This window comes from Oncorhynchus tshawytscha, linkage group LG03 (genome assembly GCF_018296145.1).
Source record: "Oncorhynchus tshawytscha isolate Ot180627B linkage group LG03, Otsh_v2.0, whole genome shotgun sequence".
NCBI lineage: Eukaryota > Metazoa > Chordata > Actinopteri > Salmoniformes > Salmonidae > Oncorhynchus > Oncorhynchus tshawytscha.
The window spans coordinates 56,081,210-56,103,497 of NC_056431.1; the positions used below are offsets into that span (position 1 = coordinate 56,081,210).

At 43.6% G+C, this 22,288-nt stretch overlaps 1 protein-coding gene across 1 annotated transcript in view; it reads left to right on the plus strand.

Moving 5' to 3' along the window:
- The window catches only part of LOC112239187 (ubiquitin-conjugating enzyme E2 E3), a 37,048-nt gene extending 15,067 nt beyond the window's left edge, over positions 1-21,981 (plus strand). Inside the window, exons 4-6 of the mRNA XM_024407681.2 lie at positions 3,269-3,401; positions 17,432-17,579; positions 21,120-21,981. Coding sequence (XP_024263449.1) covers positions 3,269-3,401; positions 17,432-17,579; positions 21,120-21,217 — 379 coding nt within the window. The 3' untranslated portion in view covers positions 21,218-21,981. The remainder of the gene's footprint in view (positions 1-3,268; positions 3,402-17,431; positions 17,580-21,119) is intronic.
- The last annotated feature ends 307 nt before the right edge of the window (positions 21,982-22,288 follow it).

Consider the following 22,288-nt stretch of genomic DNA (forward strand, 5'->3'; position numbering starts at 1 on the left):
GTTTCAGTACCAACTGGTAGATTAAAAGAATGATCTGATTTTGTAGATTATTTAGGCACATTTTAGAGTTAGGAAAGTATGTATGAATCATAAAAACAGGGTTGGAGAGCCTTTATGTGAAATATATTGATGCATCAAAAATCACTAACCATGGAACAGTATGACCAGTCCAGTCATTATGAAGCATGCGCCAGCTTTAACGTGTGTTGAGAGAGAGAGAGAGAGAGAGAGAGAGAATACAAGGTCTGGAGTCAGCACTACTGATTACCCAGGGTGGTGTGTCTGACTCCCTCCTCTCTATATCTCTCTTTCAATTCAATTCAAGGGGCTTTATTGGCATATGTTTACCTTGCCAAAGCAAGTGAAATAGATAATAAATAAAAGTGAAATAAACAATACATAATTCACAGTAAACGTTACACTCACAAAAGTTCTAAAAGAAATAAGACATTCTTCTTAAAAAAGGTATAATTTTAGTGAATGATATCATAAATAGGACAGGTGGAGTTATGTCACACATGCAGCTAACACAGACATATGGAAATGTCTGCTCTACCCAAAATTACATGCCATATAAATTGCAAAATAGTTGGGAAGAGATTTTCGGCCCTATATTAAAGAACGACATATACCAATTTCATTTAAGAACCAAAAAACGGACAGATGTGCCATATAAATTGCAAAATAGTTGGGAAGAGATTTTCGATGTACCCATTCCATGGCCTATGGTTTGAGTTGATATGCAAAACAATGCCGGATTCAAAACTTCAAATTTTTCAATTTAAATTACTATACAGAATTCTTGCAACCAATAGAATGTTATATATATGGGGGATACAATCTTCCCAACTCTGCAGATTTTGCTGTGAGGAGGCAGAGTCATTAGATCATTTATTTTGGTATTGCCCATTTGTAGCTCGTTTTTGGTCACAGGTCCAGGAATGTCTGAAGAATTGCAACATTAGCCTAGAACTAACACTGCAGATAGCAATACTGGGTGATTTGAAAAGCCATAGTCAATCAATAATATAATAATTATTTTAGCAAAAATTTTTATTTTTAATTTACAATCTGTAGAAGCTATGAGAGTAGAAAGCTTCAGTACTTTTGTGAAGCAGCACAGTTGAAAAATATATGGCAAATAGAAATCCAAAAAGGATGATGTTGAGAGATGGATGTGGAGGGGTTGAATGGAGCTGAAGGGTGTGACTGGATGATGTTGAAGAGGTGGATGGGAGGGGTTGAATGGAGCTGAAGGGTGGGACTGGATGATGTTGAGAGATGGATGGGGAGGGGTTGAATGGAGCTGAAGGATGGGACTGGATGATGTTGAGAGATGGATGGGAGGGGTTGAATGGAGCTGAAGGGTGGGACTGGATGATGTTGAGAGATGGATGGGTAGGGTTTGAATGGAGCTGAAGGGTGGGACTGGATGATGTTGAGAGATGGATGGGGATGGGGGGTTGAATGGAGCTGAAGGGTGGGACTGGATGATGTTGAGAGATGGATGGGGAGGGGTTGAATGGAGCTGAAGGGTGGGACTAATAAGATTACCAATGTAAAACATACGGGCTCTGTAAAATGTATATAGGTTCAGAAATTCTGTGAAATAGCACAGTTACAAATAAAAATCAAACTGAATGGACATCAGAAATAGAGGAAGGACTAAAAACAAACAAAATATAACTATTGTAAAATAGATTGTGTCTGTAAAACGTGTATAAGATGTTTAAACTGAAGGTTATTAGTTTACTCCAATTGGGGGAAGGGTGGTAGGGTTTGTGGGGAATAATAAAGGTATATTCTTTAAAAAGTATGTATGTCTATATAGGTATGTGTATGTATATATATGTATATGTATGCATACGTGTATGTATATGGATTCATATATTTACCCCCAAAATATATGGGGGATTGGAAATGATGCAGACAATTACATTGATGGAAGTAACAATCTTTCCTCAATATTAAGCTGATCCACCCTGTTAAAAAATAAAAAATAATAATAAAAAACTATAGTTTAGGCAAGTCGGTTAGGACATCTACTTTGTGCATGACACAAGACATTTTTCCAACAATTGTTTACAGACAGATTATTTCACTTATAATTCACTGTATCACATTTCCAGTGTGTCAGAAGATTACATACACTAAGTTGACTGTGCCTTTAAAAAGCTTAGAAAAGGACAGATAATGGTGTCATGGCTTTAGAAGCTTCTGATAGGCTAAGAAAAAAAAGTTGAAACTAATCATTCTTTCCACTATTATTCTGACATTTCACAATCTTAAAATGAAGTGGTGATCCTAACTGACCTAAAACAGGGATTTTTATTTTTTATATACAGTTGAAGTCAGAAGTTTACATACACTTTACAAGTGAAATAATCTGTCTGTAAACAATTGTTGGAAAAATGTCTTGTGTCATGCACAAAATAGATGTCCTAACCGACTTGCCAAAACTATAGTTTGTTAACATGAAATTTGTGCAGTGGTTGAAAAACGAGTTTTAATGACTCCAACCTAAGCGTTTTTAAACTTCCGACATCAATTGTATATCTATATATCTCAAGGCTACTGACAGACATGTTGGTTGAGTGTGTGTGTGCATGTGTACGTGAGAGCGTGCTTGTGTGTGGTCTTTTTATCACCTGGTAATGGAGCTGAGGGTGAGGAGTGAGGACAGTGTAGATAAGTGTCTGCCAGCTCAAGGCAGCATCCACTAGGGCTGTGGTGGTCATGACATTTTGTAAGCCTGTGATTGTCAAGCAAATAACTCACAGTCTCACGGTACTTGCCTGTTAATTAACATAAACACATTTAGCATCACCTGGCTTCCATGCATAGCCTACAAGCCAATGATGCTGACCTTTGGAACATCAACATTTTAAGTCTAATAAATCCATATCCATGTAATATAGCCTACACCTTCACAATAAATACATTATTTATTTTAGACAGGTCTGAAGAAACATAGGAAGAAAATGTTGTCTATTTCAGAAGGACAGAATAGTATACTCTAAGTTATCCTTATGTTAAGCCTTGTTCTGGCAATGCCGTATGATTGTGGGCTGCATTAGTTCATTTAGCAGATGAGATTTGCTTAGAATTCTGTGGCATTATTTTATAGTATGAAGAATACAATTGAATATAGCTGAATAAAACAGAAAGGATCATTTCTCCAAGTGATTTGAGGGAGTGCGCACATGCTGTTATTCTGTGTTGAGCGGTGTTTCACTCCCTCTGTTCTGTTGTCTTTGTTTGTTTGCAGTGCGGGACCCAAGGGAGACAACATCTATGAATGGAGATCCACCATCCTGGGACCACCAGGCTCGGTGTACGAGGGAGGGGTCTTCTTCTTAGATATCACCTTCTCATCCGACTACCCCTTCAAGCCACCAAAGGTACTGAATGCTTTAATCACTTGCTTTATAGGTTTAGAGGTCGGAGTATTAACGGTTAACAGCTCAGTAACATGGCCCACATGGCTCTTTTCAAAAGTAGTGCACTAAGTAGGGAATAGGGTGTAATTTGGTACGCAGCCTCTGTCTGCAGCTAGTCCTCTATCGTTATTCATGGAGGTAGAGCAGTTTGCTAAGGTCATCAGTTGAAACCTTGAAGCTGATATACATGATGTCTTGTCTTGTGTTTGTTGACTAACTGTGGCGGCGCCCGGCCATCATCTCCTTGAGGCTATTATGCACGACACAGTAGCAATAACACTACAGCACTCTGCGCTACTGTCATATGACTGTGGAGACCAGGGGACCAGAATAACCCTGAACCATTTAACACAATGCTGTTATTGAGAGAGAGACAGGCAGCAGTGGTGGTTTCAGTCTCGGTCAGACGTGGCTTTGTGGCTGTGTGATACTGGGCACTAAGGGAGAAGGCCAGCAAAGCTTGAATGGGTCCCCCAAATGGCACCCTATTTCCTACATAGTTCACTACTTTTGACCAGAGCCCATAGGTGTCAGGTCAAACGTAGTGTACTATTTAGGGAATAGGGTGCCGTTTGGGATGTAGACTCTGTGTGTTATAGGCACTGCAGGGGCTCCTCATTTTTAGAGCCATTTACTGAGTTTACAGCATATATTCTCATTAACCTTTTCACACTTGAGTTCCAAATATCTCTAACGGTCGCCCCAGCGTGAGTTATTTTATGCGCGTAATGTCAGAATGCACTCAATGTTCCAAAATGTGATTGTTACGCAACAGGACAGTTAACCTGCGCTGTCCTCAAACCAAGGCATGCTGCCTGCTAATTATGTTTCAATTTGTCAATTTTAAATGATTTTCTAACAGTTTGAATTAAGATGTGTTCTGCCTCCTCATTAATTCACATACAATGTAGCCCATTTCACTGTTGTGGACAATTTATGTTTGAGGCTCTACTGAGTCAGACAAACTTCTCTATTTGTCACATACACATGGTTAGCAGATGTTAATGCTAGTGTAGCGAAATGCTTGTGCTTCTAGTTCCAACAATGCAGTAATAACCAACGAGTAATCTAACCTAACAATTCCACAACTACTACCTTATACACACAAGTGTAAAGGGATAAAGAACATGTACATAAAGATATATGAATGAGTGATGGTACAGAACGGCATAGGCAAGATGCAGTAGATGGTATCGAGTACAGTATATACATATGACATGAGTAATGTAGGGTATGTAAACATTATATTAAGTGGCATTGTTTAAAGTGGCTAGTGATACATGTATTACATAAAGATGGCAAGATGCAGTAGATATAGAGTACAGTATATACATATGAGATGAGTAATGTAGGGTATGTAAACATTATATTAAGTGGCATTGTTTAAAGTGGCTAGTGATACATTTTTTCCATCAATTTCCATTATTAAAGTGAGCTGGAGTTGAGAGAGAGAGCCTTACGGTTGTGGGAGAGTCTTACGGTTGTGGGCGGAGCAGTTGCCGTACCAGGCGGTGATACAGCCCGACAGGATGCTCCCGATTGTGCATTTGTAGAAGTTTGTGAGTGCTTTTGGTGACAAGCCAAATTTATTCAGCCTCCTGAGGTTGAAGAGGTGCTGCTGTGCCTTCTTCACAACGCTGTCTGTGTGGGTGGACCAATTCAGTTTGTCCGTGATGTGTACGCCGAGGAACTTTAAATTTACTACCCTCTCCACTACTGTCCCGTCGATGTGGATAGGGGGGCTCCCTCTGCTGTTTCCTGAAGTCCACGATCATCTCCTTTGTTTTGTTGACGTTGAGTGTGAGGTTATTTTCCTGACACCACACTGCGAGGGCCCTCACCTCCTCCCTGTAGATGATGCTGCCACCACCATGTTTGATAGTGGGATGGTGTGTTCAGGGTGATGAGCTGTGTTGCTTTTACACCAAACATAACGTTTTGCATTGTTGCCAAAAAGTTCAATTTTGGTTTCATCTGACCAGAGCACCTTCTTCCACATGTTTGGTGTGTCTCCCAGGTGGCTTGTGGCAAACTTTAAACAACACTTTTTATGGATATCTTTAAGAAATGGCTTTCTTCTTGCCACTCTTCCATAAAGGCCAGATTTGTGCAATATACGACTGATTGTTGTCCTATGGACAGAGTCTCCCACCTCAGCTGTAGATCTCTGCAGTTCATCCAGAGTGATCATGGCCCTCTTGGCTGCATCTCTGATCAGTCTTCTCCTTGTATGAGCTGAAAGTTTAGAGGGACGGCCAGGTCTTGGTAGATTTGCAGTGGTCTGATACTACTTCCATTTCAATATTATCGCTTGCACAGTGCTCCTTGGGTTGTTTAAAGCTTGGGAAATCTTTTTGTATCCAAATCCGGCTTTAAACTTCTTCACAACAGTATCTCGGACCTGCCTGGTGTGTTCCTTGTTCGTCATGATGCTCTCTGCGCTTTTAACGGACCTCTGAGACTATCACAGTGCAGGTGCATTTATACGGAGACTTGAATACACACAGGTGGATTGTATTTATCATCATTAGTCATTTACGTCAACATTGGATCATTCAGAGATCCTCACTGAACTTCTGGAGAGAGTTTTTGCTGCACTGAAAGTAAAGGGGCTGATTTTGCACGCCCAATTTTTAAGTTTTTGATTTGTTAAAAAAGTTTGAAATATCCAATAAATGTCGTTCCACTTCATGATTATGTCCCACTTGTTGTTGATTCTTCACAAAAAAATACAGTTTTATATCTTTATGTTTGAAGTCTGAAATGTGGCAAAAGGTCGCAAAGTTCAAGGGGGCCGAATACTTTCGCAAGGCACTGTATATGGAGCATAATGTATTTACTGTTTTATTCACATGTTTTCAAGTACTGGTGACAAACCCTGTATTCCTAGTATTGCTTATATTGTAATGGACACATATGATGTGTGTAAAATACTTTTTTGAAGGTTGTACTGATTATGATGAGATAATGCTAAGCTATTTGCCAGCTATGTGTGGTGCCATGTTTGTTGACATCATACAATGCAATATGGTTGTCTAGTAAGCATCTGTCAGACCTAAGATATTATAACAAAGGGAGGTGAAGGGATACCCGACTGACTCACACGCTGACCAGACCGCACACGCACCCGCCATTGCGCGCATGTTGATTTTGTCCACCCATCAAAATAAACTCTGAACCAACTGTATTAACTTGGGGACAGCTTGAAAAGCATTAAACATTTGTGGAAATTTAGCTAGCTTGCTGTTGCTAGCTAATTTGTCCTGGTATATAAACATTGGGATGCTATTTTACCTGAAATGCACAAGATCCTCTACTCTGACAATTCATCCACAGATAAAACGGTAAACCCAGTTATATCCTAGTAATATATCCTAGTTATATCCTAGTAATCGCTCCTCCTTCAGGCTTCTTCTTTGGACTTTCTATAGCGGTAGGCAACAAACTTCAAGCTGCATTACCACTTCCAATTGGACTGGAGTGTGGACCTCAGTTCATCTTTCAATCACCCATGTGGGTATATGCTCCAAAACCCAATGAAGAGATGGCACGTGGGTATATGGGTATATGCACGTGGGTATATGCTATCCGAGCCGCCACCGTGGACAGACACCCACCCGGACCGTCCCCTATGGGTTTAGGTGTGCGGCCGGGAGTCCGCACCTTGGGGGGGGGGGTTCTGTCACGCCCTGGTCTTAGTATTTTGTGTTTTCTTTATTATTTTGGTCAGGCCAGGGTGTGACATGGGTTTATTATGTGGTGTGTTTTGTCTTGGGGGTTTTAGTAGGTATTTGGATTGTGGCTTAGTAGGGTTATCTAGTAAAGTCTATGGTTGCCTGAAGTGGTTCTCAATCAGAGGCAGGTGATTATCGTTGTCTCTGATTGGGAACCATATTTAGGCAGCCATAGTCTTTGAGTGTTTCGTGGGTGATTGTTCCTGTCTCTGTGTTAGTTTTCACCAGATAGGCTCAGTCACTTTGGTTTTTATTTTTTCATTGTTTTGGAAGAGAAGAGAACGAGCGCCATTCTCCTTGCGGAGATGGTGCTAAATCCATCAACACCCTGGGATTGGGCTGGCCAACACGATTCGGTTTGCTTGGAAGGAAAAGGAGTTGGAGCCTTTAGGACGGGAAACTTTTGGAAGGATAATATTGATGGGGATTCTAAAGCTGACGGTGAAGGACATGTTTTGTTTCCAAGGCAACTCGTTGGAGGGTGCATACGACGTGGCACTATATACAGAGGAGAAACACGATGATATCCTGATGATATCCTGAGAAGGGCAAGAGCAGTGGGAGGTGAGAGGCCGATGAGCCACTATGAAATAACAAGCCTGGCGAAGAACAACTTTAGGGTTGTAACTGTCAACATTTACAACCCATACATTAAGGACGAAGAGGTGAGGGCCTTTTTGGGGAGATACATGGATAACGTCTCCTCAGCAAGGCACCTCAAAGACTCCCTTGGGTTTTGGAATGGGAGGAGAGGCTTCCAGGCCCTCCTCAGGGAGGACCCAAAGGGACATGGTGGCTACCTCCATCCTCCTGCTATGTTCTCCCTAGGGGCTGACAGGGGGACGCTGTTTTATGCACGTCAGCCCCCATTTTGCAGGCGCTGTATGGCCTACATCCACATATTCGCCTCGTGCAGCACAAGAAAATGCAGATTTTGTGGATCTGAGGAACACGAGGCGAGGGATTGTGACAAGCCTAAGGCGTGCCACGGGTGTGGCTCGTCAGCACACCTGTGGCGGGGGTGCCCGGCCCGTCAGAGGTCATATGCGTCTGCGATGAGGGGTATGGTGGAGGAGCTGGCGGGGGGGAGGGTGGTATCTCTCCACTGCCGCCACCACCAAAGAAGAGAATGAAGAGGAGGGTGCGATTGGCCGACAGTGAGAGGGAGGGGATGGCCAAGAGAGTGATGGGGGTGGGAAAAACCTCTGGGTTGCTGCTGGTTTCCCCAGGCCCTCAACTTGTGTTGGGTGGGGACACACCTAACAAGACTCAGGACTGGGTACAGGAGGAGGTGGGGAGTTTTTTGTTTGGGGACTCAGCCTCCCCGATTTTTTTTTTCCAAACCAGCTGCAGCACTGGGGAGGGGAGGAGTGTGGGGGTAGACCCAGGGTGCAGGGCACCCCGGAGCCAAACACTATTCCTGCATCCTGGGTTGGTGAGATGGAGGAAGAGGGGGATGTCGGGAGTACGGATGGTGTTCTCACCGGTAGATATGGAGCAGGGGAGCATCGGGTGAGTCTCCTGTTTTTGTTTTTTTCTGTCTGGGTTTAGAATTTGAGAGTATTACATGTTTTTATTTTATTATTTCATGGGGTCTAATTTTACTTTTGTTAGTTTAAATGTAAGGGGTTTAAGGGATTTTGTTAAGAGGAGGGCGGTTTTAGTTATTTGGAGGGTGTGGGGTTTGATTTTTGTTTTTTACAGGAGGTTCACCTGAGGGATGGTGGGGATGTTAGTAGGTTTAAGAGGGAGTGGGACAAGGGGGAGTCGGTTTGGGGTATTGGGGGTGCACTCATCGGGGTAGGGATTTTGTGTGGGCACAGGGAGGTAAAAGTGGAGGATTCTTTTGTGGTAATGCAGGGGAGGGTTATAGGGGTGGATGTCACGATAAGGGATTGTAAATTTAGATTAGTGGTGGTGTATGGGCCACAGGTGGTGGCAGACAGGAGGGAGATGGTGGACTGTCTGACGCCCTTGTGTGTCACAAATAGGAAATTAGTGATAGGGGGGGATTTTAATACAGATTTAGGACTAGGGGGGATAGCAGTGCAGGCGCCATTACCGGGCTAATGGCTTGCCATGGTCTGGTTGATGGTGGTCTGCACACTACTCCGAAAATGGCCGGTCCTACATGGCGCAACTCCAGGGGGGTTGAGCGGAGGCTCGACTATTTTTGTACCCAGGTCTTTGGGTAAGTTGTCTGGGCGGCTGTTGCCTGTTTTCTTTTCTGATCACGACGGGGTGCTCTTGCAGGTGGGGTCACCAGTCTGCCTCTTTGGTAGGGGGTACTGGAAGTTAGATCGGGATGTGCTGGAGGAGCAGGCTTTTGTTGACGGGTTTTATGGTTTCCTTTGGAGGCTTGAAGGCCTCCGGTCCATGTGCGAGGGGGTGTTAGAGTGGTGGGAATTAGTTAAGGTGAGGATTAGGGCTTTTATAATAGGGTATTGCAAGAGGAAAAAAAGGGAGGAGAGGAGGGAGGTGGATCGTATCCAAAGGTTAATTGAACTCAAGTACGAGGCAGGCAACCTCGGCGGGTCGTTTGACTGGGAGAGATCCGCTACCCTAAAGGCGCAGCTCAGGGAGTTGCAGGAGCGGAAGGCTCGAGCTTTCCTGGAGCGTGCGCATAGTGGCTTTCTAGAACACAATGAGACTTGTTCTGCTATGTTCTTTAAGTCGGTTAGGGCCAGACAGAGTAGGAAGGTAATGCATGGCGTTAGGGAAGAAAATGGTAGTATAGTTAGAGAACCAGAGGATATGGTCAGGGTGACAACTGATCATTTCCAAGGTTTATTTAAGAAAAGGGAAATAGATGTAGAGCAGGGAAATGTGTTTTAGAACACTTGTCCAGGCGGTTGCCGGAGGACATTAGAGAAGTGATGGAGGCCCAGATTTCACTAGAAGAGGTTGAGAGCGCTCTTAGGAGGATGGGAAAAGGGAAGGTGCCTGGGATGGATGGGCTGCCGGCTGTTTTATCTCAAGTTTTGGGGTATACTTGGACCAGTGGTCCTCAGTCTTGAAGGCCATCCTTGAGACGGGGTCCCGGGGGATCAATGGCTGTTGGTGTGCTGTCACTTTTATATAAGAAGGGGAAGTAACAGACCTTGGCAACTGGCGGCCGTTGACCATGCTGTGTGTAGATTACAAGCTACTTGCAAAGGTTTTAGCAGACCGGTTGCGCACAGCCCTTCCCTACGTCGTCCATGAGGATCAGACGTGGGGGGTAGAGGGACGCTCTATTAGATGGAACCTACAGTTAATCAGGGACTCCATCGCTTGGGTTGAAGATAGAGGACTGCCTTTAATGGTAGCAGCGCTAGATCAGGTGAAAGATATTGATCGCGTGAATAGATCCTTTTTATTCAGAGTGTTAGGTCGATTAGGATTTGGGGAGAAGTTCATAGGATGGATTCGTACATTAAATGTCAGAGCGGGGTGCCGAGTTAGTGTAAATAGTCACTTGGGTGACGTTTTTGACCTCTCGTCTGGGGTCAGGCAGGGGTGCCCACTCTCGGCTCTCCTCTTCGGTCTGTACATGGAGCCTCTGGGGGCTGCCATTAGGGCAGACACAGGGGTGGAAGGCTTGTTGATCCCTGGAAGTGGTGGGCTGCGTGTTAAGATGACGCAGTACGCCGACTACACTTCCTTGCTGCTGTGCAAGGACTCGTGCCTGACAAGGTCCCTTGCCATCTTTGGGGATTTCACCCGAGCGTCGGGAGCGGTTCTGAACCATGCAAAGTCTTCCGTCAAGTTTTTCGGAAGATGGCGTGGTAGAACGGATGTGCCTGGGGGGTTATCTCTCTGTGAGGGGGCCCTGAGGAGGTCGGGGTCCATTTTGAGACCTCCGGCTCAGCGACGCTAAACTGGAACATATCGCATATCGCAGTGGTACAGAGGAAGCTAGCAATGTGGAAGGCTAGGTATTTGTCTTTTATGGGCAAAGTCCTGGTCCTAAAGGTGGATGTGTTGCCGTCTCTTTTGTATTTGGCATACATCTACCCATTGCCGGCTTGTCTGAGGAGGCCTCTAGTGAGGCTTGTGTTTCAGTTCATGTGGAGTGGCAGGTGCGAGTGGGTCGCCAGGGCACGCATGATCTGTCCCATCGGGGAGGGAGGTAGGGGGTACCACATTTCCCCCTCAAGCTGGACACAATTTTGTTTCTTTCTTGTTAACGGAGCTTGCTCATCCAGTGATACACCCGTCCGGTTACCTCCTGCGGGTGTTCTTCTCGTATCAGGCGAGAAGCGTAATGGTGTGGTCTAACACGGGTCCTCGGGCGGAACAGCTGCCGTGGCACTTTGGTCATGCGGCCAAGTGGCTGCGTGCGCACCCTGAGGTTGAAGTTGCCCGAGTAGGTTTAGATCACAGGCACCTGTACGAGGAGGTCAGAAAGGCAGGGAGTCCGGCGCCTGTAGTGGGCATCTCGGAAGTGGTCTGGGAGGGAGTGCAGGCGCGGGGTCTGGACAACAGGCTCAAGGACCTGAACCGGTACGTTCCATCATGTACTGGTATAGTTTGGTGCAATCCCCCACCTGTCCAAGATCCTCTTGTGGCAGGGAGGAGACTGTGCGCCATGTCTTTTGGGACTGTGCCTTTGCCGGAGTAGTATGGGCTAGGGCACGGGTGTTGTTAGGTTTTGTAAGGGGGGATTTTGTATTGACGTGGGCCAGGTTAGAGAGAGGTGTAGGGAGAGCGAGAGGGATGGATAGGGACAGGTTTCTGCTCTGGCTTCTCATGAGTCTCTTTAAACGGGGGCTGTGGGAAGCCAGGCAGAACATGGTGAAGACAGGGAGAGATTGGGGGGTGGAAGGGATAGTGAGGAGGGTGGAAGGAGATTTGAGGGGAGGATGAAGAGGAGGAGAGGAAGTGGGGGCAGCACGCTGCTCGGGAGAGGTGGAAGGGGGTTTAGGGCTGGGTGTCATTTAGATTTGCAAGGGGATAGATTAGGGACGGGGAGATAGGGAAAGGTAGTTTGTAGGGTGACGGGGAGGGAAGATGCTCCCCTGAGGTTTTGTTTGGGGTTTTTGTTTAGTTAAATTAGTTAAATTAAAATACCATTATTTGAGTATGTATGAAAATTATGAGTTGTAAAGAATGAATGGTATTCAAGATAATAAATTATTTTTTATTTAAAAAAAAAATTAAAAAAAATAGGCTGTATAGGTTTTCACGTTACGTTTGTTGTTTTTGTATTGTTCGTTTTTTCATCGTCATTAAACATGTATCAAGAATACCACGCTGCATTTTGGTCCGACTCTCCTTCACCGGAAGAAAAACGTAACAGTCAAATCATGACGTCAGTGATCTTCAGGTCGGAAAGTCGGAGCTCTAGAAAGAGGTCCCAGTTCCCGAGTTGTAGGATTTTTTTTTTTACAGTCTAAGCTCGTTTTTTTTTCGGAGTTCCCAGTTGTCTTGAACGCACTGAAGTCGCAAGTTGGAGATGTTAGGTCGCTAATTTATGTTTTGTTTTTTGTCAGCGCAACCTGTTTTTTAGACTGGTTTATGGAATGAGTTGTTGCTACTTGTTGCTACTGTTGCAATCAAATATTTGCGATGGCTCGCTGCAGGGACCACGTACATGTCAAAGGGTTAATACAGACTTCTAACAGAAGGCTATACTGTTTATTATGTTTCTGAAAAAAATTACAGAATCTGGATTTAATCTGGATCATAATTGCTAACTGGGAGTGGAGGGGAACTAGCTACTATGGTTATTTCTACCCCATTTCACATAAAAACAAATTAGTCACGGAACTTAATGTTTTACCACTCCACACTGGTCATGATATGTTTGCCCTTTCCAGCCATTATAGTACTAAACACAGTGATGGGATTAGCCTTTACAGTGGTTATGGGAATAAAATACGTTCTTTATTAACATGCCATATAGATGGCACAAACTGTTTAGAGAGAGCTACTGATTACCCTCCTCTCTATCTCTGTCTTTCAATTCAATGTAAGGGGCTTTATTGGCATGGGGATATATGTTTACTTGCGAAAGCATGTGAAATAGATAATAAATCAAAGTTAAATAAACAATACAAAATTCACAGTAAACGTTACACTCATAAAAGTTCAAAAAGTATGAAGACATTCGATTTGTTTTCAAATTCTTTGTGGGTCTGTGTAATCTGAGGGAAATATGTGTCTCTAATATGGTCATACATTTGGCAGGGGGTTAGGAAGTGCAGTTCAGTTTCCCCCTCATTCTGTGGGCAGTGTGCACATAGCCTGTCTTCTCTTGAGAGCCAGGTCTGCCTTCAGCGGCCTTTCTCAATAGCAAGGCTATGCTCACTGAGTCTGTATATAGTCAAAGATTTCCTTAATTTTTGGTCAGTCACAGTACTTAGGTATTCTGCCACTGTGTACTCTCTGTTTAGGGCCAAATAGCATTCTAGTTTGCTCAGTTTTTTTTGTCAATAATTTTCAATGTGTCAAGTAATTATTTTTTTGTTTTCTCATGATTTGGTTTGGTCTCAGAGCCACAGGACCAGCTTGCTTAGGGTGCTCTTCTCCAGGTACATTTTTCTGTAGGTGATGGCCTTGTTATGGTAGGTTTGGGAATCGCTTCCTTTTAGGGTGGTTGTAGAATTTAACAGCTCTTTTCTAGAATTTGCGGGTATCAGCCTAATTCTGCTCTGCATGCTTTATTTGGTGTTTTACGTCATACACTGAGGATATTTTTCCAGAATTCTGCATGCAGTCTCAATTTGGTGTTTGTCCCATTTTGTGAATTCTTGGTTGGTGAGCAAAACCCAGACCTCGCAACTGTGAAGGGCAATGGGTTCTACCACTCAAGTATTTTTAGCCAGATCCTAATTGCAGTGTCAAATTTTATGTCCCTTTTGATGGCATAGAATTCCCTTCTTGCCTGGTCTCATAGATCGTTGATAGCTTTGTGGAATTTAACTGTGGCGCTGATGTTTAGGCCGAGGTATGTATCGTTTTTTTGTGTGCTCTAGGGCAACGGTGTAGATGGAATTTGTATTCGTGGTCCTGGCAACTGGACCTTCTTTGGAACACCATTATTTTTGTCTTACTGAGATTTATTGTCAGGGCCCAGGTCTGACAGAATCTGTGCAGAATATCTAGGTGCTACTGTAGGCCCTCCTTGGTTGGGGACAGAAGCACCAGTTCATCAGCAAACAGTAGACATTTGACTTCAGATTCTAGTAGGGTGAGGCCGGGTGCTGCAGCCCTCGACAATTTGTGGATTATGTTGAAGAGGGTGGGGCTTAAGCTGCATCCCAGTCTCACCCCCCGGCCCTGTGGAAAGAAATTGATGTGTGTTTTTGCCAATTTGAACCGCACACTTGTTGTTTGTGTACATGGATTTTATAATGTTTTTCCCCCAACACCACTTCCCATCAATTTGTATAGCAGGCCTTCATGCCAAATTGAGCCGAAAGCTTTTTTGAAATCAACAAAGTATGAGAAGACTTTGTCTTTGTTTTGGTTTGTTTCTTTGTTTGTCAATTAGGGTGTGCATGGTGAATATGTGGTCTGTCATACGGTAATTTGGGAAAAAGCCAATTTGACATTTGCTCAATACATTGTTTTCGCTGAGGATATGTATGAGTCTGCTGTTAATGATAATGCAGAGGATTTTCCCAAGGTTACTGTTGATGCATATCCCACGGTAGTGGGGTCAAACTTTTGTGGATTGATGTGATCAGTCCTTGGTTCCAAAATTTGGCATAATATGCCAGAGCTGAGGATGATGTTAAAGAGTTTAAGTATGGCCAATAGGAATTTGTGGTCTGTATATTTTATTTATTAATTCAGGATGACATCAATCAGGGTTTGTATTTTGTCCTGTAGTTAATTCAATGTAATTGGAGAATCCAGTGGGTTCTGTTAGTCTTTAATAATTGATTCTAAGATTTGTATTTGATCATGTCTATGTTTTTGTTGTTTGTTCTTTGTTTTAGAGCCAAAAAGATTGGAGAAGTGGTTTATCCATATATCTCTGTTTTGGATAGATAACTCTTTGTGTTGTTCTTTGTTTAGAGTTTTCCAATTTTCCCAGAGGTGGTTAGATTCTATGGATTCTTCAATTACATTGAGCTGATTTCTGACTTGCTGTTCTTTCTTTTCCATGTATTTCTGTATTGTTTTAGTGATTCTGGCTCAGGATTTCTGGGTCTCTATGTTTTTGGTCGGATAGGTTTCTAAAAAAATGACTTAGCTTTTTGCATTCTTCATCAAGCCATTTGTCATTGTTGTTTGTTTTCTTAGTTTGTCTGCTTGACATTTGTAGATTTGATAGGAAGCTGAAAGGTCAAATATACTGTTTAGGTTTTCAACTGCTAAGTTTACACCTTCACTATTACAGTGAAACATTTTGTCCAGGAAATTGTCTAGAAGGGATTGAATTTGTTGTTATACCATTTCTTAATATTATTCAGTTCCTTTGGCTTTGAAGCCTCATGATTGAGCATAGCTTTGTTTAAGTAGAGTGTGATTTTGCTGTAATCTGTGGACTGACTGTGAACGCTCTAAGCGATAAAGTAGTCTACATTACTATTGCCAAGAGATGAGTTATAGGTGTACCTACCGTAGGAGTCCCCTTGAAGCCTACCATTTACTATGTACATTTCCAGCGTCTGACAGAGCTGCAGGAGTTGTGACCCATTTTTGTTGGTTATGTTGTCGCAGTTGTGTCTAGGGGGGCATGTGCGGGAGGGAATGCTGTCACCTCCAACTAAGTGTTTGTTCCCCTGTGTGCTGAGGGTGTCAGGTTCTTGTCCAGTTCTGGCATTTATGTCGCCACAGACTAGTACATGTCCCTGTGCCAGGCAATTGTTGATCTCCCCCTCTAGGATGGAGAAGCTGTCATTATTAAAGTATGGGGATTCTATTGGGGGGATATATGTAGCACACATGAGGACATTTTTCTCTGTTGAGATCATTTCTATATTAATTTCAAGCCATATGTAAAATGTTCCTGTTTTGACTAATTTAATAGAGTGGGTTAGGTCTGCTCTATACCATGTTAGCATACCCCCTGAGTCCCTTCCCTGTTTCACACCTGGTAGTTTGGTGGATGGGACTACCAGCTCTCTGTAACCTAGAGAGCAACCAGTGGGCCCGTCTCCTTTATACCAGGTTTATTGTAGGATGACAATGGCTGTATTTCCAATTTCTTTGATGAAGTCTGGGTTCCTGCTCTTTAGGCCAAAGGCAGATGACTTCAGACCTTGTATACTTACTTTCTCTCTCTCTCTCTCTCTCTCTCTCTCATGTCAAAGGCATAATCACAGCCAGTGGTATCATTAAGATCATCCTCCGTGCCTGGTCTAATTGGTTTTCTTTGCATTAAGGACTTTGTCCCAAATGGCACCCTATTCCCTATATAACGCACTACTATTGACAAGTAGTGCACTATATAGGGTGTTATTTTATTTGGGACGCAGAGGTCTGCTCAGAGGGAGAAGGCTTCAATGGGATGTTAAGAGTCCAAGCTTAAGCATATGCCCCCGACCATGGCCCTACTTGAGATTGGATGGAAAGGTTAATAGATGTTCACACACCATTTGCTCCTGGCCTGTGGTCTCCCTGTCTCTCATCTATGGTGTCTTAATTATGTTTTTCTGTTTATAAGGGCAAAGGTTAAGGATGTGTGGTTTAGCTTTGTGAGGTTTAGGTGAGTATAGTATCTGTATCACAACCGGACGTGATTGGAAGTCCCATAGGGCGGCGCACAATTGGCCCAGCGTCGTCCGGGTAGGGTTTGGCCGGGGTAGGTCGTCATTGTAAATAAGAATTTGTTCTTAACTGACTTGCCTAGTTAAATGAAGGTTAAATAAAAAATCTGCAGACTGGGAGGTGTGGATTGGCAATGTTCTAGCTCCTTTGACACAATGCTTCTTGTCGACTGGAAACAGTTAAAGGTTTTGCTGGTGAATTACAGTAACCGTAATCCTTGCATGCTGTACTGTTGACCCCATTGTTAACACTGTAGCTTATTTTATCTGCCTGGCTGGCTGATAAAGCCTGAATGTGTTTCATGACTTCTTCCTTTTCCACAGGTCAATTTCCATTCAAGGATTTACAACAGTAAAACACCAATCAGGGAGTACTGAGCTGTCTGTCTGGGTTGTTTCCTAGCCAGGATCTACTTCCTGTGGTCTCTTAGGTTACGTCCCACACTAGGTTCTACGACCATAGAATCAACAGTCGGGGTGATCTGTCTGTGATCTTGATCTACTTTGTGTTGTTTCCTAGGTGATGTTAGATCTACTTTTTGCTTTTTCCTAGGTGACGTTCCGCACCAGGATCTACCACTGTAACATCAACAGCCAGGGGGTGATCTGCCTGGATATCCTGAAAGACAACTGGAGCCCCGCCCTCACCATCTCCAAGGTGCTGCTGTCCATCTGCTCCCTGCTCACAGATTGCAACCCTGGTGAGTGACGCAACGGTCAACCAATCAGACATACAGTAGATATACTGTACACGTTAGACTGTAACCCTGGTGAGTGACACGGGTTCTCTATGGCAGGGAGTCAAACCAAATACATTACACTGCAATTGACTTTTAGAATGTCTGTGCTGTGTCAGACGTGGACAGCCAGAAAATATTATTCTACCTTGATGCATGCTTTAATTTCTACTTGAATGAAGTTGTTTCTAAACATTTTCTAACTAAGTAATCCTGTTTGCCTGCCTTTAGAGACTTGGTTATCTAAGGTCACCCTCTTACCTGTAACGAGTGCGCTGAGAGTCGGGAAGCAAGTTCAGGGAGTGAGGGTTTTAATAAATAAACGTAACATAATCCAAAACAAGAAAACACAAACAACACACAGACAAGACACAGAAACAGAACCAATGACGCCTGGGGAAGGAACCAACAGGAGGACATAGCACTGCACCAATCTGGTTTTAGACCTGGATATAGCACTGCACCAGTCTGGTTTTAGACCTGGACATAGCACTGCACCAGTCTGGTTTTAGACCTGGACATAGCACTGCACCAGTCTGGTTTAAGACCTGGACATAGCACTGCACCAGTCTGGTTTAAGACCTGGACATAGCACTGCACCAGTCTGGTTTTAGACCTGGACACAGCACTGCACCAGTCTGGTTTAAGACCTGGACATAGCACTGCACCAGTCTGGTTTTAGACCTGGACACAGCACTGCACCAGTCTGGTTTTAGACCTGGACATAGCACTGCACCAGTCTGGTTTTAGACCTGGACACAGCACTGCACCAGTCTGGTTTAAGACCTGGACATAGCACTGCACCAGTCTGGTTTTAGACCAGGACATAGCACTGCACCAGTCTGGTTTAAGACCTGGACATAGCACTGCACCAGTCTGGTTTAAGACCTGGACATAGCACTGCACCAGTCTGGTTTTAGACCAGGACATAGCACTGCACCAGTCTGGTTTTAGACCAGGACATAGCACTGCACCAGTCTGGTTTAAGACCTGGACATAGCACTGCACCAGTCTGGTTTAAGACCTGGACATAGCACTGCACCAGTCTGGTTTTAGACCAGGACATAGCACTGCACCAGTCTGGTTTAAGACCTGGACATAGCACTGCACCAGTCTGGTTTTAGACCAGGACATAGCACTACACCAGTCTGGTTTAAGACCTGGACATAGCACTGCACCAGTCTGGTTTTAGACCAGGACATAGCACTACACCAGTCTGGTTTAAGACCTGGACATAGCACTACACCAGTCTGGTTTAAGACCTGGACATAGCACTGTTTCAGCGGCTATACTTGTCTAAGATGATGTGCTATGTTGTTTAGAACAGTGGTTCCCAAACTTTTTATAGTCCCGTACCCCTTCAAACATTCAACCTACATCTGTGTACCCCCTCTAGCACCAGGGTCAGCACACTCTCAAATGTTGTTTTTGCCATCATTGTAAGCCTGCCACACACACACACGATACGATAGATTTATTAAACAGAAGAATGAGTGTGGGTTTTTGTCACAACTCGGCTCATGGGAAGTGACAAAGAGCTCTTATAGGTCCAGGGCACAAATAGTAATATAATAATAATCAATAATTTTGCTCTTTATTTAGCCATCTTGCATATAAAACCTTATTTGTTCATCAAAAATGAGAAGGGTATGCTTGAAAGGATGCACATAACTCTGCAATGTTGGGTTGTATTGGAGAGAGTCTCAGTCTTAAATCATTTTCCACACACAGTCTGTGCCTGTATTTAGTTTTCATGCTAGTGAGGGCCGAGAATCCACTCTCAAATAGGTACGTAGTTGCAAAGGGCATCAGTGTCTTAACAGCACGATTTGCCAAGGCAAGAAACTCTGAGCGCAGCCCAATCCAGAAATCTGGCAGTGGCTTCTGATTAAATAACATTTTCACATAACCGCTTGTTGCAGTTTCGATGAGGCTCTCTTGTTCAGATAGCGGTAAGTGGACTGGAGGCAGGACATGAAAGGGATAACGAATCCAGTTTGTTGTGACGTCCGTTTCGGGAAAGTACCTGCGTAATTGCGCACCCAACTCACTCAGGTGCTTCGCAATATCACGTTTGACATTGTCCGTAAGCTTGAGTTCATTTGCAGACAAAAAATCATACAATGATGGAAAGACCTGTGTGTTGTCCTGTTGTCAATTTTGTCCCCCACATTGAATATAGTTGCGGAGAGTCCCTGTAATCCTAGATTCAGATCATTCAGGCGAATAAAAACATCACCCAGATAGGCCAGTCGTGCGAGAAACTCGTCCTTCATGCAAGCGGTCAGACAAGTGAAAATTATGGTCAGTAAAGAAAACTTGAAGCTCGTCTCTCAATAAAATAAATGTGTCAATACTTTGTCCCTCGTTAACCAGCGTACTTCTGTATGTTGTAAAAGTGTTACATGGTCACTTCCCATATCTTTGCATAATGCAAAAAATACACGGGAGTTCAGGGGCCTTGCTTTAACAAAGTTAACCATTTTCACTGTAGTGAAACATCTTTCAAGCAGTCAGGCTTTCCCTTGGCACCAACAGCCTCTTGGTGGATGCTGCATTGTATCCAAGTGACGCCGGGAGCAACTGCTTGCACGCGCGTTACCACTCCTCTGTCTCCCTGTCATGGCTTTTGCGCTATCAGTACAGATACCAACATGAGCAGCAGCTACATTTTGCTACATATGGAACATTAGTGAAATTCCTGCGAGAGAGTAACGGTTCACGTGGTTGGATGTTAATTTTTTGCCTAGGCTACCTGTATTTGACATAGTGTTGTTATTTCGCTGAACACTAAATGGTTTAATTTGATTTTTGGCAGTGAAACGAGGGTACTCAGGTGAGAAAAAAACCTCACACAAGTGTATATTGGAAAATATAAATGGACTGTTTGAAAATGTTTTTTAACATTTTATTTTATTGAACTTATATTATACACCCCACTGGAAGCCTGGTGTAGGGGGAGCGGGGGAATCTATCAAATAGAGCAGCTCTAACTTTGTACAGTACTCATGCAATTTGAAAAATCTGTCACACTTCGAAATGCTACCAAATAAACCACAATTCATTCATAATACTGTGAATATATAGTTTCACAGACATATTGTTGCATTCTTTTCTGGTTTGTGCGAAATTGTTAAGAATAATATAAAACCAGTCTGCACACCACCAAGGTGAATTGGTTTGGTTTTGACTCTTGGTTGACAGTGTTGGGGGATGGGTGATGTATTGATGCCCGAGTGCCAAATCAACACAAATCTGTATCTATTTGTCTTTGTTACTTTCTGTTGATTTTAATGAGTCTTATTTTTGTATATACTTTATGGGGGGGCTGAAGGGGGGGTCCGCCCAGGGAGCCATACGAGCCAGAACCGCCACTGCTTATACTTGCATGCGGCAGCCTTTGCTTTAAAACCTGTAGAAATAAATGTTCAATCAAAATGTTAGACTTAGGCAGCCCTCTTACTAATGCATTGCTCATCTCTTCCTGTCTTCTCCTCTCCTCAGCGGACCCTCTGGTTGGTAGCATTGCCACTCAGTACCTGACCAACAGAGCCGAGCATGACAGGATAGCCCGACAGTGGACCAAGAGATACGCCACATAAGAGGTCACGACTCCCGACCCCGTCCTGTCTGACCCCCCCGTCCCCCGTCCCCCCAGCCCCTCTGCCTGCAGTGTGAAGGTCCCGAGGCGACGTCACATTGTGCAACAAATCTTTATAGCCTTTACAATATGGACTTCTGTGTATCTGTCTGATTACTGATTCTACTCCTCCACATTTTACCCTGCTATGAGGACTGGGTCTGAAGAGAGACCGAGAGATAAGCAGACCCCAACAGGCATTGTCTCACGTCAGATAGCGCAGCTGCGTCTCCGTCTGCACTACTGATAGTTCATGGCAACACAGGGCGTTAGAATGACGCCATCTGTCGGAAGACAATGCCCAACAACAGGTAAATGTATTTTGGAGTAGAATTTTGTAGCTGTAGATTTTAGCTGTTTAAATGCCTCTACTTGCAAGTCTTGCTTCTTTGGGATATTAAAAAATAAAATGTATTTTGTGATGTAATAAAGGAAACTATTCCTCAACCAAATATTATGGTGCATTTTAGCCTTCTCCATTATCTGTATGAAGTTAAAGAAGAAAAAACAACTAGCTGTTGTAGGTTATTAGAGAAGATGATGTCATTTATATGAACGCCAGACACCCATTTCCACTTATGTAGTTACATTATACTGTTGTGACTGTTTTACCTTTGTCAATTTGTAATGAAAACAATATTTCATTTCAACCTTTTTGTAGTGCAGCAAAAGATGAGCCACCACTGTAACATCCCCAAAACACAATAAACTTGTCCCAAGGGTTGAGTTGTACAGTGTAAACTATTGGATAATCGACTTGGCAGCTGGCATTCAATAACCTGGGCTGCATCCAGAATGGCACCATATTCCCTATATAGCACACTTCTTTTGACCAAAGCCCTATGTGCCCTGGTAAAAAAATAAGTGAACTACATAAGGGAAAAGGGTGCCATTTGGGATGTAGACAAAAGCTCAATTTGTTCAGGCCCAGTATGCATAATGAGAGGACCCGTCCCCCGGGAAATGAACAGGACATTGTCATTATGTTGCATAGAGACACAGTAGTCACTCAGAACTACTGATATGCAAACTG